Source organism: Micromys minutus (assembly GCF_963924665.1).
Source record: "Micromys minutus genome assembly, chromosome: 18".
In the NCBI taxonomy this organism is placed as follows: Eukaryota; Metazoa; Chordata; class Mammalia; order Rodentia; family Muridae; genus Micromys; species Micromys minutus.
Genome location: NC_137953.1, coordinates 14,181,345 through 14,205,087, shown reverse-complemented (window position 1 = coordinate 14,205,087; position 23,743 = coordinate 14,181,345). Strand labels below are relative to the sequence as shown.

Genomic DNA, 23,743 nt, shown 5'->3' with positions numbered 1-23,743 from the left:
TTTTGCTAACAATTAGGTTTTCTAAGTAGGAAGTAGCAAAGAATGCACACACGAAAAAACAAAGCAGCAGTGATATAATTTTAATTACTCAGATACTGAAAAACACCACCTTTATAGAGTTGGACCAGGCTTCCAAGTATTAAAGGTGGGTGAAATTCTAAGGTTATTTTATTTGACCTGGCTTAAAAGGAAGTATCCACATTAGTAAACTAAACTGTCCAAATGAAACTTAATAAGGACAACAATCTCTTAGGCTAGAGGGAAGTACCAAAGCACATTCTAAGGTGCCAAACTGAACACAAAGATAGGTACTTGACTGTAGGTGGGTTTTGCTTTTTGTAGCCCCCTAAGTGAAGCAAGGAAACAATCCTTTTCCAGAGTCTTTCTGTATCCACAGACAACTACAGTGGGCATAACCCAGCCATCTGAGTGGGAACTCAGTGCCAGCATACGAAAGTCTAGATAAGGGGCAGGTACACTGCAGTGAGAGAAAGCTCAACTCCAGGACCTGCCACATGTTTACCCATCTAGGATTTTTACTGCCTCTTTACAGAAACTAAAATGACTTTCTTCAAAAACAAGCTGTGAGGACTGATGACTCAAAAAGAATAAATAGAACAGATACATGGTTATGAATATTCACTTTCTCTTGGGAGTTATATAATTCCTAAGAAACAGTATGTGTTTTACGTAATTAATTTTATGCAAACTAACTGCTCCATCCAACCTGAACCTCAAGAATGACAAAGCCCGGTTGGAAGAATCCCTAGGCATAACCAACACTAGACTGAAAAGATTCACAAGTCAATTGAAGCATTCTGCCTTCTGCTGTCAGAAGCCTCTGTCACATTAGTGCGGGTATGGCTGTGCACTCATTAAAGGACAACAATGGAATCAGTCTCTCTTTCCAACATGTAGCTTCTGGGGACTGAACTCGGGTCATTAGGCTTGGCAGCAGACTTCTTTACCCAACTGAGCCAACCTGCTGACACTAATTTTGTTTTGCTTTTTTCTGAATGAGGTTTTTGACTCATTTCATGGATTTAAATAACTTTATAAAATCCACACTGACTTTTTTAATGTAGTAACAAGTCAGGTGTCAAAAGGTAATAGCTCTGAACTTTCTGACATGTTGAGGTCCTTTTGATCTTCTAATCAAAGTGACAGCACTCCTGATTACTATGCCCCCATTAGAATGGACTGACAGTACAAGGTGAATAATCCTTACCTAAAATGCTTATGACCAGAGTCCTGTCAGGTCAATTTGCTGGTTTGGGACTTGACTATTGCATATACTTATTTGAGGTGGCTTGGGATGGGACCGAAGACCAAACATAATTGCCACACAATTAACATGTTTCTTAGTATGCCTACACTGTTAGTACAACTTGGAGTCAAGAGTCGACTTTTCCACTTGGGATATCTTGTTGGTGACTCAAACAGTTTTTTAATTTAAGACACCCCTGTTCAACACAGGGATAGGGCCGACACAATGTTAACCACACACATATATAAACTACCTGTGTGGGAGCACAAAGCCTGCCCCAACCTGGATTCTACAAAGACAGCAACAGTATGAAAACAAAGCAATCACCAAAAAAAGATTTGACCCATTTTGAGTCAGAGTATGGCGTCCCTGCAGCATTAAAATGTTAATAAAAACTTATATTAGCCCCGCAGGGGGAAATTACTAGTCATTCTCATATTTTTATCACAGGGAAGAAACATCATTTACCAATTGAGATTTGAAACACTTACGAGTCTGGGTTTTATTACTGCTTCTTGTACAACAGCTTTCATTATCTACTTTTACTGACGTCTCCTTTAAGTTCTGTGACTGGGAACCTAAATTTGAAGGTTCGACCTTCTTTTCTGCACAACTATTAAGGCTAGTGACACCTGCTTTCACTTCTGGCTTATCTGAAAGGTCATCGGATGTGGAAGCTGCAAGTTCTAGATGCTTCTGCAGTTCAGGAGTAGTGGCAACATCCAGTTGTGCCTTAGAGCAGGTCTTTGCAGGCAAGCACTCCTTTGGAAGGCCAGGGGCTGGCTGTGGAGCAGGCTCCAGTCTGCTCTCCTGATCAGTGTTTGTTTTAGGCTGGATACAGCTACCTTTGGGCTCACTCAGAATTTTCAAGTCTCCAGCTCCAACCTGAGAAGATTTTGAAGAAAGTAATCCTGCTTTGCAGACATCTGGTTTTGTTCTCAGTACTTCGGGTTTTGTATTTAGACAGGAAGAAAGTTCTTCTGGTAAACTCTGCTTATGACATCTGAAAAACAGAGCAGGAAAAGTAGCATCTAGACCTCTCTTATCTCTCATCACCCTAAAAACAAACAATACAGGTTGCTGCTATGCCAACCAGCCAGAAAAAAACAAAACGACAACAACAAATTGTTGTGATAGAAAACTTTAAAAAGGTTTCTCTGAGCTGGGGTTGAGAATCTGTGGCTCTGGAAAAGTATCTAACACACTCAGAAAAATGCAATTCTAAATGATTTTCCTGAATGTTCATATAACTTCTACTTCTTACAGCATAATGAACCTTAGCTTTTGCTCAAAACAAACATTATACAGAACCAGGAAATATATACAGCAGTTAGGAAATTCAGTTATTTTTAATGTGTCAAATTAAAAAGCCACACAAGGCAAATTACCTAATCTCTTCTTTTTCTATTTCATAAAAAAACCTTATCTTACATAACAAAACAAATTAAGTTTGAAAGAGAAAACTAGTATTCTTGCTTACTAAAACTTGAAAACTCAATCTCAAGACAGGCACATATATCAAGATAAAGCTTTAAATGTGAATCAGAAGTATTATGTATGTATATCAGAAATAATAGAAATCCCCTCAAATATGAAGCATAAATTTAGCACTGCAAACCAAAGGAAGCATAAAACACTTGTTCTGCTATTAATAATAAGCTACCTCGAGTGCCCAGGACGCAGAGCAAACAGAGCAAACTAACTATTTGCTTGTACATGGGAAGTTATTATTTCTTCTACTTCTTTAAAAAATATTCTTACTTATTCTTTGAAATTTCCATGCATTTATACAATGTATTGATTTTATTAGATTTATTCATTTTATATGTTTTACCTGAATATATGTATGTACACACACCACCTGTGTGCCTGGTGCCCTGGGCTTCCCCTGGAGCTGAAGTTATAGACGATTCCCAACCACCAGTGGGGGCTGGGAATTGAACCCAGATCGTCTACAAGAACAAGTGCTCTTGGCTGCTGTGCCACCTCCCCAGTCCCTCCCACTACTTATTAGGGAATTCATACTAGGGCTCTCTGCCTAGCCAAACACAAAGCTCTTACTTCTATACTATTTCTTTTCCTGCTGCTGTTTCTAATTCAGAATTTCATCCCGGAGAAGTATTTCTCATTTACACTTTTAAATTAGAAATCTTTGTTTGGATATTACTAAACTTCCTACTGTTTCATCCTTTAAGCATATTTGTGTGGGTACATGTATGTGTGTCTCAGTGTGTGTCTAGGCTTGTGCACAAGCCAACCAACACTGTGCACTCTCCCCAAGCTACATCCCAGGCTGCCACCCACTCTTCCTAGTAAACTGATGTGCTATCTCCCACATTTTTTACAGCTGTCTTCCAAACTGACTTTTCTACATTAAAGTCCTTCCAACCCATATCTTCAAGTCTGTGTCAACTGCACGCACAAGCCACCACTCCCTCACAAGAAAGATCCTTCCCTCCATCTACTTTAAAATTCCAACCTTCACATATTTTTCTTCACCTGTGAACTGACGGACAAGCCACTGGTCCCATGTGTCTACCTTTAGCTCTCCTCCATAACCACATAACTACATTCAACCAATTCCCTCCTGTTTCCTCCATGTTTGGTTGCCTCTAATATTTCCACCACTGAAGGCCCCTGATCAATCTGTCTCAAGGAGCTCCTATGAAAACACCCCAGGAATGAGACAGAAACAATGAGTAGTGAGTGAAACGATTTACTTCTGTGACTGAGTACTTAGAACAAAGCACTACTCACCCTTGAGGAAGTTTTGCTCCAATGTTAGGTGGAGAATTGGCTGCCTGGGGAGTATTTTGCTGTCTTGGGTCCTTGCTAGATGGAGTTGCTGCAGTACAGCCAAGAAGGATCTCCTTAAACACTGTGGTGGGAACAGACTGCACAGGACACATACTGGGAGAAGCCTAAAAGATACCAAACCAACAGACATTAAATACAAAGTCCCTAGTGGGGAACTCTAATATGATAATGAAATTTAAGGTAATTTCCTTTGTTTTTAACACTAAGTAAGCACATTATTATTGCCAAATAAAGACCAGCAGAATATACAAGTGATAATCGAATACCAAGGGCACTTTTGTGATATCTGTAAATAAAGCACTCTATTTTTCACAAAATCTAAGTCATCCTATAAGATTAAAAGCTGATCTTTTTCAGAACTCTGTCACTGTAAAAGAAGAGATGTGGTAACTGCTTTATTAATGTAATGCAGAGGTGAAATTTTAGGTGACAGCTTCAATGGTGGCTGTTTCACATGCAATCATCTGGACATGACTTGAGTGCCCACCACGCACTTACTGCGCAGATTGGCAGGAGACCAGATCACTTAGGACTCTTGTAGGCAATGGAACCTACTGGGTACCACAATAAGCCTTGGCAATGCAACAAAGACTGAGGACACGATTCTTGTTCTTATGTGGCTTGTCACAAATGTCACCCCAAGCTGGAAAAAATATTAAGTCATGACTGGCCTATGGGAAAAAGCCCTTCCCTTTCCATAATTTTACCTTTGGAGAAGTGAAGCCATTGGAGCCACATATTTATATTAGCTACAGAAACAAAACTTCCTACCACGAAAAGAAAAAACAACATCAAGAAACTCTAGACCACTTCTGTAGGGCTGACTACAGTCAGTCTACCAATTTCTACCGTCTCACTAGGTGAGACTCATCTGCACATCAGTCCCACGTCCTCAATCATGCCTCATTCTACATGGCCTCTGCCGTCACCAAACCCAACATCTAAACTATGACACAGACCTTTCCTCAAGTTTTAAAAACCTGACAACTCTCAACATAGCAAATGCTGTCTACTCATAAGTCATTTTCCCATTTATAATGGCAGCTTTGAAGACTATCACAGAATAAAAAACACCTGAAAATAAGAAATTTTTAATTATCAAAAATTCTTGCATTGTTTTTTAGGTCCTTTCTGACTCTACTGTGGTCAACTCAGCTTTGGTTACATATTGAGGGCCTGCTTTTTGTACTTCTTGTTAGGGCAGGGGTGCTGACTGCACTCTTGGGTCAGTCAACTTTATACCTCTGGGCTTGTCTCCTAATCTTTTAAATAAAGAAATTAGTTGGGTTTATTTTTTTTTAAGGTGCTTTTGGCTATACTTTCATACAGTTCTTTGATAATCAGTAGTCTCCAAAAGCTGAATTATCAAATCATTAAAAATACTTATTCAAGGTTTCCTTTTATCAAGTATCTCTTTCAGCTGCCATCTCCCTTTGAGTTCATCTAGAATTACTGTGCTAATGTGTATTCTTAAATTATACTCCAAAACCAATGTACTTCAAAATTTAAGAGTATAAATAGATGCATTTTTACTCTGTACACTATCGACCAGTCTACTTATGTCAAGAAACTGCCCATCTTCCTCATTCCCGACATCCAATCAAGAAGTCAATCAATCATGCCTCCATTTTCAATGTATCTGCTGAATCTTTCCATTTCTGTGACATCACTACTGACTAGTCTGGCTTCTTTTCATTCTTGCTAATCCCAACCCTGATGTTGCTATCCATCATAGACCAAGCTTTAGGATCCCATGTGATCCAGTCCTTGGGCAACTATCCCGCCCATCTCAACGAACCCTTCTCTCTGCCCACTGTACTTCAACTAAACTGGCTTCTCTTCAAACACTCAGGCTAGAAGCCTTTTCTAGGCTGAGCTTTGTACCTGCTAATCCTTCTGCCAACTGTTTTCAGTGATTGGCTGGTTCCATCTTCTTACCCTTAAGTTGACTAAGGTCCTCACAATTCCAGGTTACTCACTGCAAAGTGTCCTATATCCACTAGTTTTATCGCAGTCCTGTCTACAGCACCCGCCGCACTTCGCTGTTCTCAGTGTCCTCACTTGGGCACAGGCCTGCTCCTTTATTTCCTATCTCAACTCATCAAGCCAGACATAAGGCAAATAAATGGTCAGGAACCCTGGTGGAGTGACAGATGAATGACCAGATGGAGGACAAACAGCACCACCTCATCTTCTCAAGCAGCTATAAATGTTAAAGTTATTGAGAAGTTAGGTGGTGTTAGTGCTCACCACAAAACATCAGTGTCTCCTATACAGTATGCAGTAAATATTCCTTGGACTGGGAGATAGAGTGAAGAAGGGAAAAAAGGAGGAATCTGTTCTTTTTACAATGGTGATTCATCACAAAAGAGAAACAATTTGGAGAAAAGTAACGGCAGCAACACAAAGGGTTAAAAAAAAAATCACTGGATTCCGATATCAAGCCTTGGTTTGAATTCAAGTTTTTGGCATTTCTTAGCCACTGTTCCTGTTTACACAGTGATGGTAACATTACTACAGTGCTTGGCACACAGGAAAATCAAGTTTTATAGATAAGCTCTATTAAAGTAATAAAATCTTGTACAAATGTTGTTCTCAATGTCACTGTGCAACAGACTCAACCTTAACTGAGAGGCTTTTTCTTTAGGAGATGAAGAATGAATACCTCTCTCCATAGCCTGCCTAAGACTCCACTTAACAGGGACACGACTCTTGATCCACAACCCATCTTCACACACATACACTTCTGCACTGGCCTCTGACTTGACAAAGGTCAAAGTTTCTTCTTACCTGAAGAGTTTCCCTGAAGGTCTTCTATACCAGTCATGGCAATAGTTCCTCCCTGCCAGCAGATGGAGATAATATAATTGAGTGTACGACAGCATTCTAAAAAAGTCACTGCTGGCTCACACTCCTCAGCAGACTCTCCCAATAAACCAAGCAGTATCATAAACTCTGAGGAATAGTCTGCTAGGCAGAGAAGACCTTCAAGGAGCCAGATGTCACACTGGCAAACATGTTTATCTTAACCACACCACAGCCAAACGTCTCACCTACCTATTCCTAAGCTCCCGTCTTCCAAAGACCAAGCTACAAGTAAGCCTGTGCCAGAGCCATGCATTTGGGAAGGACAGCACTGGGAACATGGCGCCAAGGGCGTTACCATATTTACCCACCTACCACCTACAGTAACTGCTTGCTTTTCCTCCTCTCTTTACCTCGTCAGCTCTTATAAAATCTGGGTCAGGCCAGTGTTTCTAAAACATTCTACATTATAAAATCACCCAGAATATAAAAGAATACTGATATAGGAGAATATATTCACAAGGAATCAAGGAATTATCTTTTAGTTTTAAAAGAGATATTCTAACACCAGACCTCTGTAATACATGAAAGCAAGAGTGAGAGGAAGGTGCTCAGAGGAATGGTTACCATTTCTTTGCTTTCCTATCTTTTTTCTTGACTAACTATAAATCGTAAAGCAATAGCACCAGGCTTTTCAAGCCTCTAACACTCAAGTAAAAATAAACACTTCCAATTTCCTTTAGAGTAGCATGACTTTAAGAACTAAAGTTGGTATTTTTCTGCCTGTCTCCTACTCCAAGAAGCTCACCTGTATCAATGACAAACTTAATGTAGACATCCAGTGAGCACATCACACTATAACCCAAACTCAAGCAATTCTCTTGCCTCAGACTTCTAAGTAAGTGGGACAAAAGAAGTGCCTGATGAACACTGTTATTTTTAAAATATGGACGCAACGTTGTTCCTTCTTCCATGTAGAGATTAATAATCTATTTCTAGGCAGAGCTCAGGCTTAAGTTTTTAAAGTGTATACTGTGTCCTACAATGATCAAAACCACACACACTTACTGAGCATGAAGGATAGTACAGATGTGCTCAAAGATTAAGTCTGGATTCCTTCCCTACCAGAGTCAGGCAGAGGATCACTATCATCAGCGTGCTTTCCAAGTGTCTCCTTAAACATGTTTGTTTACCAGGCTTAACTGCCCTACCCACACCTACAGAACTGACACACACCCAGAAGTCTCTATCATCCCAATCCTGTCAGCATTTCAGGCCAAATTTTCTAATGTCCAAGCAAGGTATACCAGTCCGGTCCTTGGTCCCTTCCCCACCTGACACTTATTCTCATCACAGGTCTATGTAAGCTGATGCATTCTCCAGAACAGGGAACATTCAGCCAACTAGCCTTTACTCACTTCTGTAACAGATTGTCAGCAATTCCAATGTCAAAATCTCACAACTATAATTCTACCCACTTTTACTCAGCCTCAAACAACACTGAATTACAAGCAAGATCCTCTTTGAGCTCAACCACAGATGCACTGCAATCACTTTCTGTTTATCATCCTTTAATACTTCTTCCCTACAAGACTTACTATCCATTTCTTCTATAGTAAGGATCTCTAACCTCCTCAGACCTGTCCTATACTGAGAAACTACACAGTACTATACATGATCACCTGACCACATCATTTGAGCTTTGTAAACTAGAATTGATGTTACAAGGCACAAACATTCATACTGTTCAGTTCAGTTACTGTATCAGATATTCCCCTACTTCCGTCAGCCCTAACATCTAGTCTCTGCCAAGACAATTAATGCTGCTCTCTTAGGTTACCCCCTCACTTTATACCCACTTACAGTAGCTGATATCATTAACCTAACCAGTGCCCATGTTTCTATCGCCACTTTCTCCCAAATCACATCATATACTCAAAAATAAACTAAGATATCCTTTCTACCTCTGAAGGTGCTTCTTTTCTCTTCCAATGCCTCTTGTCCTCCAGATATCTAACACACAATCTTTCTGGTTTCATGGATGGGTATATTTGAAATAAAGACACAATATTAATTTCTAGTTAATTTCTACAATGACTTCTTTATTCTTTCCAGAACTATCTGAGTCTCCACTAAAGAGGTTCAAACTTGGACATTTGCAAGGAAGAAAAGCACCTTCATCACCTTGATTCACTCTGGATGAAGTATCAAAATTCTTGTCTAAACAAACAAAAGGTGGAGTAAGGCCATAGATTCCCAAATCAGCACATCCTGGTCCTACAGTTTATTCTGCCCTGGACCCAGACCCCAGCTATATTCCTTCCTCAGCTTTACCCTCTATGCCTTAATACCCTGGTATTTAAGGGTCCCTTAAGTCCTATAAGCAGGTGCTTGGTGTCGTTCTAGCCAATTTTAGAATCTTAACCCAGAACACAATGGTGTGGAAAGTTATTCCCTTAACACATATACATTTGGATCCCTAAACTGTAAAATGTATTTGTCTGTAACAAGTCCCAATGACAAAATGAGAAACAGTCCTAAAGAGTGTTTCAGAAAGAAAATAAAACATCTGAACTTAGATGGCATCCATAAAAGCCAGTTTTTTGAGCCAAAAATTAATCAGCCATTTATTCTGAAAAGGTACTACATCTGTATAAGTAATCACAATGAGCAATGCAGACCATTATCATGAGCTAAGGGCCCCAGTTCAACAGCCTAAGGCTCTTCCCTTCCTCTTAACCCAAGCAAATTTCCACTGTAACTGTAGAACTCAATTACCTTCAGAACCAACTCTAATAGTAAAACTGTCTTATACTGAAAATTTTAAACAAATAATTTAAAAAATGAAAACTCTTAGACACCCAAAATAGTGAACCAGAAACTTATATTATCTCCATCTGCTTGAGTATAGAAATTATGGCCAAGATCTGGAACTTACAACAGCAGAAGACAAGACAGCACAGGAGAACAGAACACACTGCTCCATCACTAATAAAGACTAGCCACACAGTATTAAAGTTAAACAATGTTTCGCATGGTGACAAAAATAAATCAGTTACCTCAGAGCAAGATTTTGCTTGTTTAGAAACTGAACTTCCATTGTTCTCAGAAGACTTGCGTTTCACAGCTGCAACTCTTGTAGAATTACCTAGGGCAGAGGACAGTGAGTAAATATAAATAGGCTTCGTCTTTCACTCAACATGAGGAGAAAGAAAGAAGGGAAAGAAAGGTGTCATCAATTTATCTTACCGCATGTTACAAAGTTATCATGTACAACTTCAACATGAATCAGTGCTGGGTCCACAATTTTCAGTGCTGGAATCTTAAAAAATAAAACAAAAATACTGAAAGAAATGTAAATGTTGAGAACAGTACTTGGAAACTAACGCAGCTAACAGCAATGATACTGTACAAATGACTTCATTTTACAACTGTAGTGCCTTTTATTTCTAACTCTGGCATCTTATAGAAGAAAAGGTTAGCACCAAGAACACAGCTGCTCTGCGTAGCATCATACCCTGTGATGACATCAATGATCACTGCTTTTACCTCCTCACAGCTGACTTGAAGAGTTTTGGATGAGGGGTTTCCATGCACAACAGTTGCTGAAAACCACTGAGTAGATGGATCCAAGCTATAAATTTTTACTTCTGAACCAACAAGGTTCTTGTCACCTTAAAAAAAGGAGAAAAAAAATTCCAATCTCTCTCCTGGAGTGGCAATAAATTTACATTACTATATTCTACAGGACCAAGAAGTACCAAACAATTCATCAAAAGTGAGCTCAATATACTTTGTAGTTTTCATATAATCTAATGCAGAAATTGGCAAGAGAACTGCAAGGAAGGAAGGAAAAGGAAGGAAGGAAGGAAGGAAGGAAGGAAGGAAGGAAGGAAGGAAGGAAGGAAGGAAGACAGACAGACTAAAGCAAAAGCTTATGGCTGTCAAGCCTACTGAGAAACTAGTAACAGAAAATGAATTTTCTAGTAAATAGAAAAAAAAATAGAGTACCACACACACACACACACACACACATATATATATATATATATATATATATATATATATATATATATATATATATATATATATATTTTTTTTTTTTTTTTGAGACAAAGTTTCTCTGTGTAGCCAAGCTGGCTTTGAACTCAAGAGAGCCCCCTGCCTCTGCCTCCCAAGTGCTGAAGTTAAAGGCATGAGACACCACCTTGCAGATCCCAAATAATATCATATCAGCTTCATATGACAAAAATTCCAAATATAACAAGTCTATGTCAAAATATCGCTGGGATTTGTTAGTGCTACCTCTGAACTCTCAAAATTCCAGGAGCTTTAGCATAAAAAAAAAAAAAAATCTGTTGGTCAAATACTACCATATAAAAAGTAACAAATTTAAAAAGAAATTTCTAATCTCCAACATCCAAAAAAAAAGTTTCCTTAAAAAAAAAATTATGTTTCTTTCAGTGAAGAGTAAGTGAAAAGTCTAGATCCTAACTTCTTATAGGCATATTGCTAGCTAACTCATGAGCTGTCAATAGCAGACCATTTACATACCTTGTAAAAGATGGCTTTCATCCAAATGTTTTACAATCAAAGCTTGAAATTCTTTACTGACTGTCTGATTATCAGTAAGGGAAAGCCGAAGACTGTTTACATCCTGCAAAATCAAAGACCAAAAGAGTTGTTTATGGAAAGTTAAATGTTTCAAATTGGTTCAATCAGATTAAACAGTATTTGCTAATCTTTGGACTGTACCAAACAAACTACTCCAATTCCAGTGAACGGAGTAAGTCAGAAAGTCATAACCACTATGCAATTACAAGTATTTAACAGACTGATTTTAAATCACCCAAGTTAGGAACACAAACTGAACTATGAGAGGAGGCTAGAGAAATGGCTTAGGGGTTAAAAGCATGTGCTGCTCTTCTAGAGCACCAAAGTCTGGTTCCCAGAGCCCATGTCAGATGTCTGTTAGCTCCGGCTCCAAGCAACCCAACGCCTTCTTCTGGCCTCCAAGGACACTCACACAACAGCTTGCAAACACTCATTCAAACGCAAAACAATTTGTTTTCAAAAACTATACTAGGAGTCAACATGATGTATTTGGTTATGAGAATAATATACAAATCCAACTGATCAATCCAAATTTAAAAATACTCTATATCCCAAACCCCATGGACAGGGAAAACCCAGAAAATACAAGACAGGTGCATACTGTCAGTTCATTAAATTGTTTTTAAAATTATTTCACACAAACTGATTTAATCTAACTAGTATTCTAAATGCATTTTTGTCATAAAAGGTGTAAGGACAAACAGAAAGTCTGAATGAAAAGCCTGATACTCTGGAGTAAGCCTCTTCTGAGACACTCCATTCTTGGCAGTAGCTCCATTCTTGGCACTATTCCACAGTTCTCTGGTTTTTGAGTATACCCAGTTATGATAAATTTATACAGAAAATGTCAATAGAAATAACCTGCCAAACCCAACTTATAACAGGACAAAGGACAAAAAAAATAAATAAATAAACCTGCTAAACACAAAGCCCTCAAGTAGCAGGTCTCAGGCTGTTTCTGATGACTTGGTAGGCAAAAATGCCTCACTCATTTCTTCCACTGTGAACAACTAGCCTCAGAGTAAGGGGCCATGCTAGAAAAAAACTACATTTCTTTGGCCAAGTAACATTAGATAAAAATCTACAGAGGCTCCATATGTGCTCAAAGTCAATCCCTAATAAACATTCAGATGTGAGTGTTTTTACTTAGTGCATTTATTGCTCTTACAGTTAAGATGAATCTCCAGTTCCTACTCCAAAACGACAAAGATAGCTGCACAGGGCTCTCCAATGAGGCAGGCTAATTCTAGTTCACCCTGGAGTTTTTTGGGGGCCCAACAAGTATGTCCGTTGGTTCACAAACCCCTTTCTTACTCACAGATTATCATATTCAATGTCAAGGCATTCTAACCAAGAATTTCAATTTCAACTTCTGCATCTGTCAAAGGATTTTCAGGTGCAACCTACACTACTTTAGAGCAAGCCAGTAAATAAATCATATCCTCCACCACAGCATTTCACAGTACAGTCTAGCTACAAGATGATGCCCTAAAGAAATGAATGTTGACCATTCTCCAGCAAAAAGTAACACTATGCATTATATCCCCTTCAATAAATTATGTTGACACTAATATATAGTTACATTCACACTGATAATCCATAGTGCATTTTCCCTAAGAACAAATAAAAATTTCAACCTGGATTTTCTTTTCAGTCTTAAGAAATAAAACTAAAAAGTCTTCCACTGAAACGCTGGGACACATAAAGATGTAAATTCTGAAAGCAATGGCCAGAAATAAAAACTACTCTTACGTCTCAGAAAGTGACACATCTGTATCACTGCTAGCAATCCCTCCCTTTTTAACAAATTCTCACCAATCACCTATGTTACAATTACCAATTTTTATGTTGTAAAAAAGACCTGAGTTCTGCAAACTGGACATGCACTGTTGTTTCCTGTTGATGCTGAAAAATGACTACAAATTGCCGAGAATGCTGAACTGAGGAACATGGAACAACTGCTCTGAGGAGAAATAAAGGAGTTTTGTGAACCACTAGTCACATTTTCAACAACTCATCAATCGGCAATAATTTAATCTTATATGTATATCTGTTCAAAGCAGTTATCTTAGTTGGTATATTGCTAATCCATTAACCTTGAACCTCATGGCTAAACCAAACTTAGTATCTAATGTACATTTCCTTCTTCAATACTTTCCTGCACCAGACAACATTTTAACATTTAGAGGCACTTAAAATTAAAAAAAAAAAAAAAAGGAGTGGGGGTGGGGTGGAGAAAGAAAAAGAAGGAAAGAAAGAAGCAAAGGATGAAAATGGAGCAGGAAAGAAACAGCATCACTAAACTGCACAATGAAATTTCCTTACACTATCAAAGCCGAAATAAAAATGGAAGGACTTATCTCTCTCTGTGTGACTTCAGCTGAGACTGGCATTAGGAATGCTGAGAACTATTGCTCTGTGTAAGACTCCATACAGGGCCATGAATGATAACAGCAATTGGGGGTTATAGCTACATTCGAGCAAACAGGCAATGCTCTCCTGAGTGAGGACTGCAGATAGCATACCTAAATAAACAGTGACTTTAAAAAATCGTTCATATCACTTACACATCATCAGTGTGTTAAACCCACAGGCTATCTAAGAGATGCTGCACAACTTTCTGAGATCTCTTCCTATGAGGCGTGCATTCACAAGGACAGTGAGTAAGAGCAGTTGACTTCTCACACTCAGAGAACTTCTACTGTTAAATGCCATTCCAATAGTTTACCTGAATAGGTTTCAAAAGATCTTTGGAAACAAATACACTTTGTTGATCTCCAAGGAACCGAACAGAAGTAATGGATCCCAAGCCAGCTTTGTCTAGCAGAGATTTGTACATCTAAAAACAAAACCAAACAAAGAACAGAACAAAAAACTATGTCATTTTAACTACTATCAACATCGTTCTGGAAATGGGAACTGACAACTTTCCACACATAATGTAACAAAGCCATTAAGTTTTTATTTACTGCAAGGATTTCCTAACATTTATACTGCCACCAGATTACAACATTTATTTAAACCCAGTAATTTAAACCAGATGTACATTTGGAAGTTATTAACACATAGGTCTACAGATCCATGATTTCCCTAAAACTTATGTGGGAAAGAAGTATATACATGTTTTTCTGAGAAATATGGTATGTTTTTAGAAAATTCTTGGCTGGGAAAAAATGCAAAGGGTGAAACACAACCACAGTCCTATATTGTTCAAACCCCTATGGTGGCTTTTCATTTAGAGACAACATCTGAACTTTCTAGCACTCACACAATCTGGCAGTTTTCCAAGCTTCTCCAACTACTCTATACCTGACTCTTCCTCCTTCAACTCTCAGCTTGTATTCTATGGAATCTGGTCTGTCCTCTCCACATGCTTAGGTCACTTTTGCTCCATAATTACACTGTAGGTAAAGAAAACCCTATATGGGTTTACAGTCTTTAAAACTACAACATATTCTGAACTCCCTCTTCCCACTCCTGCCCCACCTCATGTCCTCTCTTTATTAATACCCAGAGTCCAGTCAGTGCTGCCCGTCAGAATGTATATGCCAACTTTTTAAAAAGTCAACAGCAAACCCCAATTTTCTTCAAATGTTGACCATCTAGTCAAACCAAAGATTTGTGTGAACACATATCTTGCTACTTTCTGCCTCCATCTTGATTTCTAATGAGGTCCTAAGAAGTTATGGGACCTGTCTAGAGCCACAGAGCTCCAACCAGGGTAGGCAGAAGGTCGAGGGTGCTCCCCTACCTCTTCCACATTGCTACACATAGGACACTGCTGTTTCAAGGGGACATTGTATTTCCTTTGTTTCACCCCAAATGGATTAAATATTCTCCATTTGTCAGTTCAATGAAACACAAGTATTACTCACTATTGCAGGCCACTGAGTAACTTCCTCAGGAATTTCAGGTGATTTTCTTTCTGCCAGAACCAGGTTATGCTCTACTAAAAATGCTCTTCTCAGAAGGCTGTAGACATCTATCCATCTTCTCTTCCTCCAAGACTCCCCATCAAACTCCACACACACCTAAACACAACAAAGCAAACAATTATAAATGCTGAAGTTCTATGCTTCCATGATCCCACCTGACTGCAAGTTTCTACCAGGTATGCCATCTCCATTTCAAAACCAACCATATTAACGATAGATAATCACACAGGGATCCAGCTTTGGCTCTCAGACTCCTTTGGGATGCAAAAGTCCAGAGCCTTTAGGGTCAGTGCCCTCAAGATGACCTCTGAAAGCCCAGAATTCAAAGAACCTCCTATGGAAGGGTTTTACATATGCTAATTAGAGTATGATCTTGGGGGAGTTGGAAGAAATTTGAAACCCAAAAGAAATACTTATTACACTGCAATGTCATTCTCTGTCAGCATTAAAAGTGGGTTTACTACCACAATCCACCTTTAGAGTTCCCAAAAGAACTTAGCACAAACCCTTATATATCTCTTTCAACTAACTTGGAAAATTCACCTCAGGGAAGCCTTTGGGTACTCACAGAAAAGTAAGTATCTCTAAAGATTTCTTGTTGTCCTCTGTGCGTTTTTCCAGTGCTCGGCAAGCAAGAACCTCAGGCAAGTGCTCTGTCACTGAGCTATATTCACAGCCCATACAGTTTCAGATATGAATGTTAGACTATCTTTCAAAGTTTTTCAAGTATTGCAATGCCTTATGCTTCAGACATGCAAAATATGTCTGAGAACCTTAACAGTGTAACTACTACTTCAGTTTGTATAAAGCTATTAAGACAATACAAAAACATACAAGCAAATTGAAAAAACTCCACAAACCCAAAGCAGGTCTGTTAGCAACCCTGAGCCAGGAATTATTCACAAAATCCTAAAGATTATAAAATGTGTTTTAAAAAAACACCCTGCATTTCTCTAAGTCATTAATTTAGGTCTTTAATCTTCTTTAACAGATTTCAATAAAATCACTTAATATGCAATACAGAAGACAAATTATTTTTATTTAAAATTCTTCCTCCTACAAACCAATCTCTCACTTTGAATTTCAATGTATCTTTTATCTACGGTATCTGCTCATGACTCCTATTCCTCAACAGTGAGATCGCTAGCTCATTGGCTTCCACTAGAAGCTAAAGAATCCTTTCTCTGAAGATGCTTTTCCTTACCAGAGTCACCATCTGCTGTGGTAGATGGAATGAAAACATCTGTACCTTTTCTTCCTAATGCCCATGCACAGTTGGCTATTTGTGGAAGACTGACTTATAAACTCTAATAGGTCAAAGTCTGGGTCTGCTTTTGAATCACTGGCACACCATTTCTAATCATTAACTAAATTATTAAAATGAATAAATCAACAATGTCTCTCTGAATTCGTCTCTTATCTTGTTTCTCTTATCTACATAGGTGGCAATGAGTTTCCACCTCAATACTGCTAACTCTAATACTAAACCTTAGCTAGTCTACACAATAGCTTTTTAAAAACTCACAAAGACCGTGGGCTAAAGAGATGGCCCAGCAGTTAAGAGTACTTGCTCTTCTTACTAAGGACTTAGGTTTGGTTCCCAGCACTCAAACAGTGGCACACAACTCTTAATACCAACTTCCTGTTCAAGGACTGCCATGTTCCTATTTCCTAGCCAGAGAATTTAATCTAGTCACATCAGCCTTAGATCTAACCCAGTTTTCAGCAAGCTATTTTTTCCTGTGTATCAGATATATGGAATAAAAGAGATAACCATAAACAAAAGTATAGATTAGAGATTTGGGGTTTGACTGCCAGCTTTGATAAACCTTTATTAGAATGATTTTACATGAACAAAATCAATGTGAGAATATAGGAAACTAACTAACCTAACTAACCTGAAGCTCAAGTCTGTATGATGTATGATAGATGTGCTTCCCCAAGGGAGTCTGATATACCGCATAAGGAAGGACTTCATATTCCAGACACCCACAGAAAGCTGAGACAACATGTGCCTATCATTCCAGTGGGGGTCAAGAGACAGAATCTGGAGGTTTGGTGGCCAAAGTCTTTAGTTAGCAAATTCCAGGGTCAGTGAGACCCTACCTCAAAGGGCAAGGCACTCATCAACCTCTGGTCTTACCACACACATACAACATATACATATACTCAAAAGAAAAAGAAATACACTGGCTAAAAAAAAAACCTCTAAATTCTAAATTTGACCTTCTAAATCTTATTTTACTAGCTTCAAAACCATAATAGTAACATACATTTCATTAAATTTAGATTTAAAAAAAGCATGACACAAGTGGCTTCCCAAACCTTAATTATCACAATTACTACCCATTCAGATTATCCATTCAGATAACCCAATTCAAAAATCACACAAGCATGCTCTCACATTTGAAATACTTAGAAGGAAAACAGACAAACAAAAGAACCATAGCTACTCAAAACTGTCCAATTTTTTTAAACTGCAAAATGACATCATCATCCATAAACCTCAACTCCCAAAACACAATCATGATTTTGAAAAGAACAAAAAGCTCTACTATTTTATAATTCTTTTTGGTTGGGCTGCATTTATAGGTATCTTGAGGCACATGCCAAAGGCTGGACAAATCTACATGACTTTGAAGTATCAGATTGTGTTTGGCTAAAATTCATTTTAGCTTTGGCTTTAAAAAAAAGATGACTTGTACAAAGTATGTACTGTAATCTAAAACTTAGGAGCTTTCCTCAACATTTTTTTAGTTTCCTATCAAAACCATCTTTTAGAAGCTAGTGGACGCTTGTGCAAGATGCTTGAGGTCCTGAGTTAAGTCAGGCATGGTGATGGAAAGCAAGGGGTTAGAGCTTCTTCAGATACAAGTACATGGAACCTGTCTCAAGTTACCAAATACAAGGGCACTCCTTGCAAGATGTTCTGCCAATATTTCTCACAGATGATATGCAATGATAATTAAAGTAACTCACCCAAGTTTATGAGCTGATCCTGATTAATCTACCTGTTTCCCACTGTGCTCTTTTCATGGGCATACAAACCAATGTTGTTTATGCTTAACAAACTATATGGTTCACTACCTGCATTTTCCACATTTGCTTTTAATGGAGTATAAGTGGTACCTTTTAGTCTATCAGACCTTGATCAGATTTTGGATAGTTCTAAATATTTCAAGCTAATTTTTCTTCCAACAGTAAAGTCTGTATGTTACATAGAGTAATGTTACATCTAATCAAGCTGTTCTCCAAACCTACCAATCTTGGCTTAAACTCAGCTCAGCTGGGTATTTAACTGTAAAACCACTGACTTGCCAGGGACAGTGCTTCCAAGTTTGGAGTAGGAACATAAAGAATGGTACGGTTAGTGTAGAAGTTCTGATTATATGTTGACTCTATGCCAACTCTACAATGCATAGAGCACTACAAGTTTCACCACTTCATAAATTAAAAAAAGAATTCAGTGAATGTGCATGTATGTATGTATGTGTGCAATGCTACTCAAAAATCCTATAACCTAACATTCAATTGTAAGAGGCAAACTGTTTATTGCACTGTACTGAGTTTCTAATTTCGCATAGCTTCACTGGCAGTGGGATTCACAATTTTCCAGTTCTAACAATACAACAGGACAGAGAGCAGCCAACTGCTGACAGAAGTAAGAAACTGTATATCTTATTTGCTAAAGATAGCCAAAGGAAGGAGCAGAAAACTCAAGAAAGCAGACTTAAGGAAGCTAAAGACCTACATAAGCAAAGTAGGGGTAGAGGACATTTCCAACATGCAAATGTATCCTTCACCCTAAAGAAACAGTAAGGTTAGATAAAACTTGGAAATGGCCACTGCCTCATCAGTAAGTTATTCCTGTTTCCCCATAGCAAAGAAAAAGGTCACCTAAATCCTTCATTTACTCACCTAAGTACTTGAACACATACTAACTGCCAAGCAATGTTCCAGGTGTTCAACACAAAGAAACATGCAAAATAAGTACTCTAACTCCTCTCTAACTGAATATTATAGCCACTGCCTAAGGTCTGGAGAGAAGAGTGAACAACTTCTTTACATTAAACAACTTCTTTACATTAAACAACTTCTTTACATTAAATAACTTCTTTACATTAAACAACTTCTTTACATTAAATAACTTTACATTAAAAAAACAAAAACAAAAAAACCTTACCCAACAAGATAACTAGAAGGGTTCAAAAGACACTTGCCAGAGATGAACTATTTAATAATGATCTATTTTAACAATGTCCTCACCTTAACTTCTTCAGAATCCACTACTCTGTATATTGCTTTTCTAACCTTTAAAATTCTTTGTTACAAAGTTTTTTTCTAGATGAAACAAAGTTAAGCAGCCTTCATCTTGTTTTCCTTCATCCAACTCCAAGTCTAGAAAAGCTAGGCTTGCACTAACAGTAAATGGCCAGTTGCATACAACCTGAAACTTGCTTGAATTTAGCCTACTAACTCCACCACAAAAGACACCCCCAAACCCTCAAGATCCCTAAGCCTAGATATAAATATGGCTTTAATTACTTGGTTCTTGCTTTAATCTCACTGAATATAACTTGGTTCTAGAGTTTTATGGTACAATTTTTGTTAAATACATCATGCCCTCTAAACAATCACTTTTGTTACTCAACTAGGGAATGTAGTGATAAATGCTTGGATAAAAAGATTTGCATTTTACCAAAGAACTGAGTTGTAAAAGTTTCTCAGTAAGATTTTTTTTTTTTGCACTAAAATCCTAGAAGACACACTGCCAAAAATGGATTCAAGTCCTTCTGTCATCATTAGTAGCTAATCATGACAGCCTAGACCAAAGACTTGTCTGAAAGTGAAGCTTTCTCAAAGGTTTGGGGGCGGGAGCCGGGGCGGGAGGAATGGAGGTGAAAACAACGTAAGTTAAAGACCTTAAAATATTACATGTGAAATAAATAAAAATATTACATGTGAAATCCAACAGCCCCTTAATCCTAAGAAAAGGAAACCTAGTCTTCTGTCAACTTCCTAAAAGCTAAGGACTATAAAGTTTAAGTAACACTCCCATATAGATCAAATCAAATAAATGAACTAGCATTTTTTCAACTTGACAGGCAAAACAAAACAAACATCAAAAAACCCCACAACCATGACTGAAATCTGGTACACAAAGCCTACAATAGGTAGAAAGGCTATTAGCCTAGAGCAAATAGGTTGGTCATCTGCATATACCTATCTCTAAAACCTGCTTTGGTAGAGTAAGTGGCTGGAGTAGAAAAGCTGTTTCAGCGCATACACAGTAGCAGCACTGTGGGACAACTCTCCAGGCAGTATGATGGCTAAGGGGAAATCCCTGCAGGAAAACTTCCTAAGTACAGGCTAAGTTCATTCCTAAGGATGGCGAAACTCAGTGTTCCCTGGGCCCAAGTCTTCATCAGTAACATGCGACCGACAATGAGCAGTACTTAGTAGCCCAAAGCACTGCTGTAATAAGCAAGTAAGTGTGGTCGTTAGTGATCACTATGATGCCTGCAGTGTGGTTAAGTGTCCAGTGGCCACTTGTCCTTTGCAACATGAACACAAGGCACATGGTGGGAACTCTGAAAACACATAAGCAAGTACCCTTTTCCAATGATCCTCCCAAGACTCAAGATGGTACAGACATGTACGGTCAAGCCTGGGTTCAAATGCAGCGTTTCAGAAATCAACATTTAACTGACAAGGACTAAAACCTGCTTCCTTTAAGTAGTTTTCAAGAAAAGGGCAAAACCAGAAGATTTCAAGGCTTGTACATTACTCGGGGTAGACAGAAGTATCTTCTGTCCTGACAAATTTCATTTAAGTTATCACTATGAAGCCTTTGTTAAGAACCTTTTTTCAGATGCACACGGAGTCTTTGTGGGCACAATGGCTTCCTAACTGGTTATTTCCCTACTATTTTTTCACACCAATACTTGTATCACAGAGGAGAATCCACTCCTTTCAAAAGATCTAACTGAAAACTCTTCCTGAATGTGTTCGCCGGACACATTTCTCTCCTTCCTCCTAAACATCCTATATGGGACAGCTCCACCCAAGGATTCCATATATGGCTGATTCCACACCAACCCAGCCTCGTTAACAACCTCACTAACGACACATCAGCAAATACCCATCACCAGAACAAGCCAAACAGAACTCAATAGTTAAACAGGACTAAGATCCTTCCCTTACATTCACACTTCATTTCCAAGTTGTAAAGTTGAAAAAGTTGAGTGAAGAAATAAAGAGGAACACTCCATCTGAAATCGTCTTTTTTGAAAACACGTCCAAGCTAGCCCTCAACGATGACTCTAAATGTCATCTACTTCTTTAACCTATTACTAATAAACAATACGTTTCCCGTTGGGGGCATAATCAGACTGTCCCAGTGGGACCTAGTGCCTGCATTAATGAAGCATGTCTGAACAATCCTAAACCCATTATTAATCTCAAACTACTGGAGCTCTAGGCCAAACACACCTTGACACTACACACCATTTCGGAAGACTTGCACTGTCTAGAGTTCTGCACCTTCTGGTCACCTGCCAACTTTCTAGTGGCCCATTTCAGGAAAACGGAGGGAGGGGCGCTCGACTGTCCCGTTACCAAGGTAACTGAAAACCGTCTGACTGCCCAGCCCCCAGAAGATGGTTTTGTTTGTTTGTTTAGGGATTTTGTATTTTGTTTGGGTCTTTTTGGGTTTTTTTACCTTCAAATCTTTCTTGGTAACGTCAGTGTGGGAAACGGCTCGAATTGTCCCCGACAACCAGGGCCACTCTGCAACTCGCTCCAAGTCCCAGTTGTCCTGGCCGCCTTCGCTGCCTTCGGCTGCGGACAGACTGAGGAATCGCTTCCCCACCAATACTGGCCAACTTTCTCCGAGCGTGAGCACCATGGTTTCCACGCCAGCAGGAAGGGCTCCTCCCTGCAGAAGGCACAAAAACAAAATGCGATGGGGGGCGGCGGAGGTCGGAGGCGGCCCGAAGAGACGAAGCGCCTGCGGGGACCGGTGGAGTGACACCCCTGCAGGTGGACTCCGCACCCCAAGCTGCCACCCGCGCCTCCCCACCCCCCCAGCACTCCCCCCCGCAAACACCCGCCCGAGTGCCGCGTGACCCTCTCGCCCCAACAACTTTCGCTTTTTCCAAACCTTTCAAAGCTGGACACTGAGAGAGAAGGGAGGACTGAGCCGCAGCGCCAGTGCTTTTGCCTAAGTGTTCGTCCCCTCGCCCTGGCAAAGAAAAGGCTCCCTCAGTGCCTAGGGCCCGTCCCAGCGGCCGGTCCCCACCCCGAGCGGCCTCGGAGCGGCCGTGGATCGCTCGCGACTCGACACTTGCCGCGCCCCCGCCCCCCGCTTCCGGGCCGCCGACTCGGGCGCACCCCCGCCCGTCCTGAGCCGTGAACCCAGAAGATGCGGCGACCGCCCGCGCGGGTCCTTCACCCTTCTCCCTCCGTCTCCCGCAGCCGCGGCCCGCGGAGCGCTTACCCCGCCTCCCGCCTCCCTGAGTCACCCGCGACGGCGGCAAGAGAACCCTGCCGCCCAGCCGACTCTGGCTCTGACTTGGTTCAAGAGCTCTCTCTCACAAGACACGCACAGCCTCCCGGACCCGCCCCCTCGGAGCCGCTGCCACCGATGATTGGCTGAGTCGCGAAGGATAGGCGGGGCAGCCGAGGAAACCCTTTGTTTCTATTGGTTAGACTGAAGAGGGCGGGGTGAGGAAAAAAAAACAATTCCTTGGCTACCTCCTCCCTTCCCCCCCTCCCAGCACCGACTCGAAGCCGACCCCCCATTAAAGCGCGCAGAACGCGGTCGGCAGATCCCTCCGCCGCAGCTCCATTCTTCCATTTGTTGCCTCGCGCTACGCAAAAAAGTCCCGCCGAATCGGTTATCGACTTCGAGGCCAGAAAGAAAATGGCACAGGCTCACAGATAAGACTGAATGGGGAGACCCAGGACCATCAGCGCCTATTGAATTGCACTTGGAGCGCCTAGGCTGTCGAGCGAAGACAGACCTTCCACTAGGCGGAAGAATCTCACGGGAAAGGGGCGGGGGCGGTACACCGCCTGAGGGGGAGGGACAGCACGGGGACGTGCGGTTTCAAGCGTACGCAGCTAGAGGGGGAGGAGCGACTAGGCTCCGGTGGCTCGTGCGCAGGCGCCAGAGGGGCGGGCTCTAAAGCTTGGGCTGATGGGTGAAATGGCCGCTGGAGGCGCAGGCGCACGTGGTACTGATCATGACTGTCTAGGTCCGCCATTTTGAAGGATAAATGAAGAAAGGTGTGGAGTTGCTGGA

At 40.1% G+C, this 23,743-nt stretch overlaps 1 protein-coding gene across 2 annotated transcripts in view; it reads right to left on the bottom strand.

Annotated features, from left to right (window-relative positions):
* Window positions 1-22,993, bottom strand: part of KDM3A (lysine demethylase 3A) — a 42,342-nt gene extending 19,349 nt beyond the window's left edge. The window contains exons 1-10 of one of the 2 annotated variants that reach the window (XM_080932546.1): window positions 22,937-22,993; window positions 22,160-22,375; window positions 15,379-15,534; window positions 14,232-14,342; window positions 11,444-11,546; window positions 10,439-10,563; window positions 10,139-10,211; window positions 9,949-10,037; window positions 4,025-4,188; window positions 1,759-2,270 (exon numbers count right to left, since the gene is read on the bottom strand). In XM_080932546.1, coding sequence (XP_080788672.1) covers window positions 1,759-2,270; window positions 4,025-4,188; window positions 9,949-10,037; window positions 10,139-10,211; window positions 10,439-10,563; window positions 11,444-11,546; window positions 14,232-14,342; window positions 15,379-15,534; window positions 22,160-22,345 — 1,519 coding nt within the window. In that variant the 5' untranslated portion in view covers window positions 22,346-22,375; window positions 22,937-22,993. Of the gene's footprint in view, window positions 1-1,758; window positions 2,271-4,024; window positions 4,189-9,948; window positions 10,038-10,138; window positions 10,212-10,438; window positions 10,564-11,443; window positions 11,547-14,231; window positions 14,343-15,378; window positions 15,535-22,159; window positions 22,376-22,600; window positions 22,676-22,936 lie in introns of those variants that run through there. The other variant, XM_080932545.1, reaches the window with a different exon arrangement.
* Window positions 22,994-23,743: the final 750 nt, after the last annotated feature.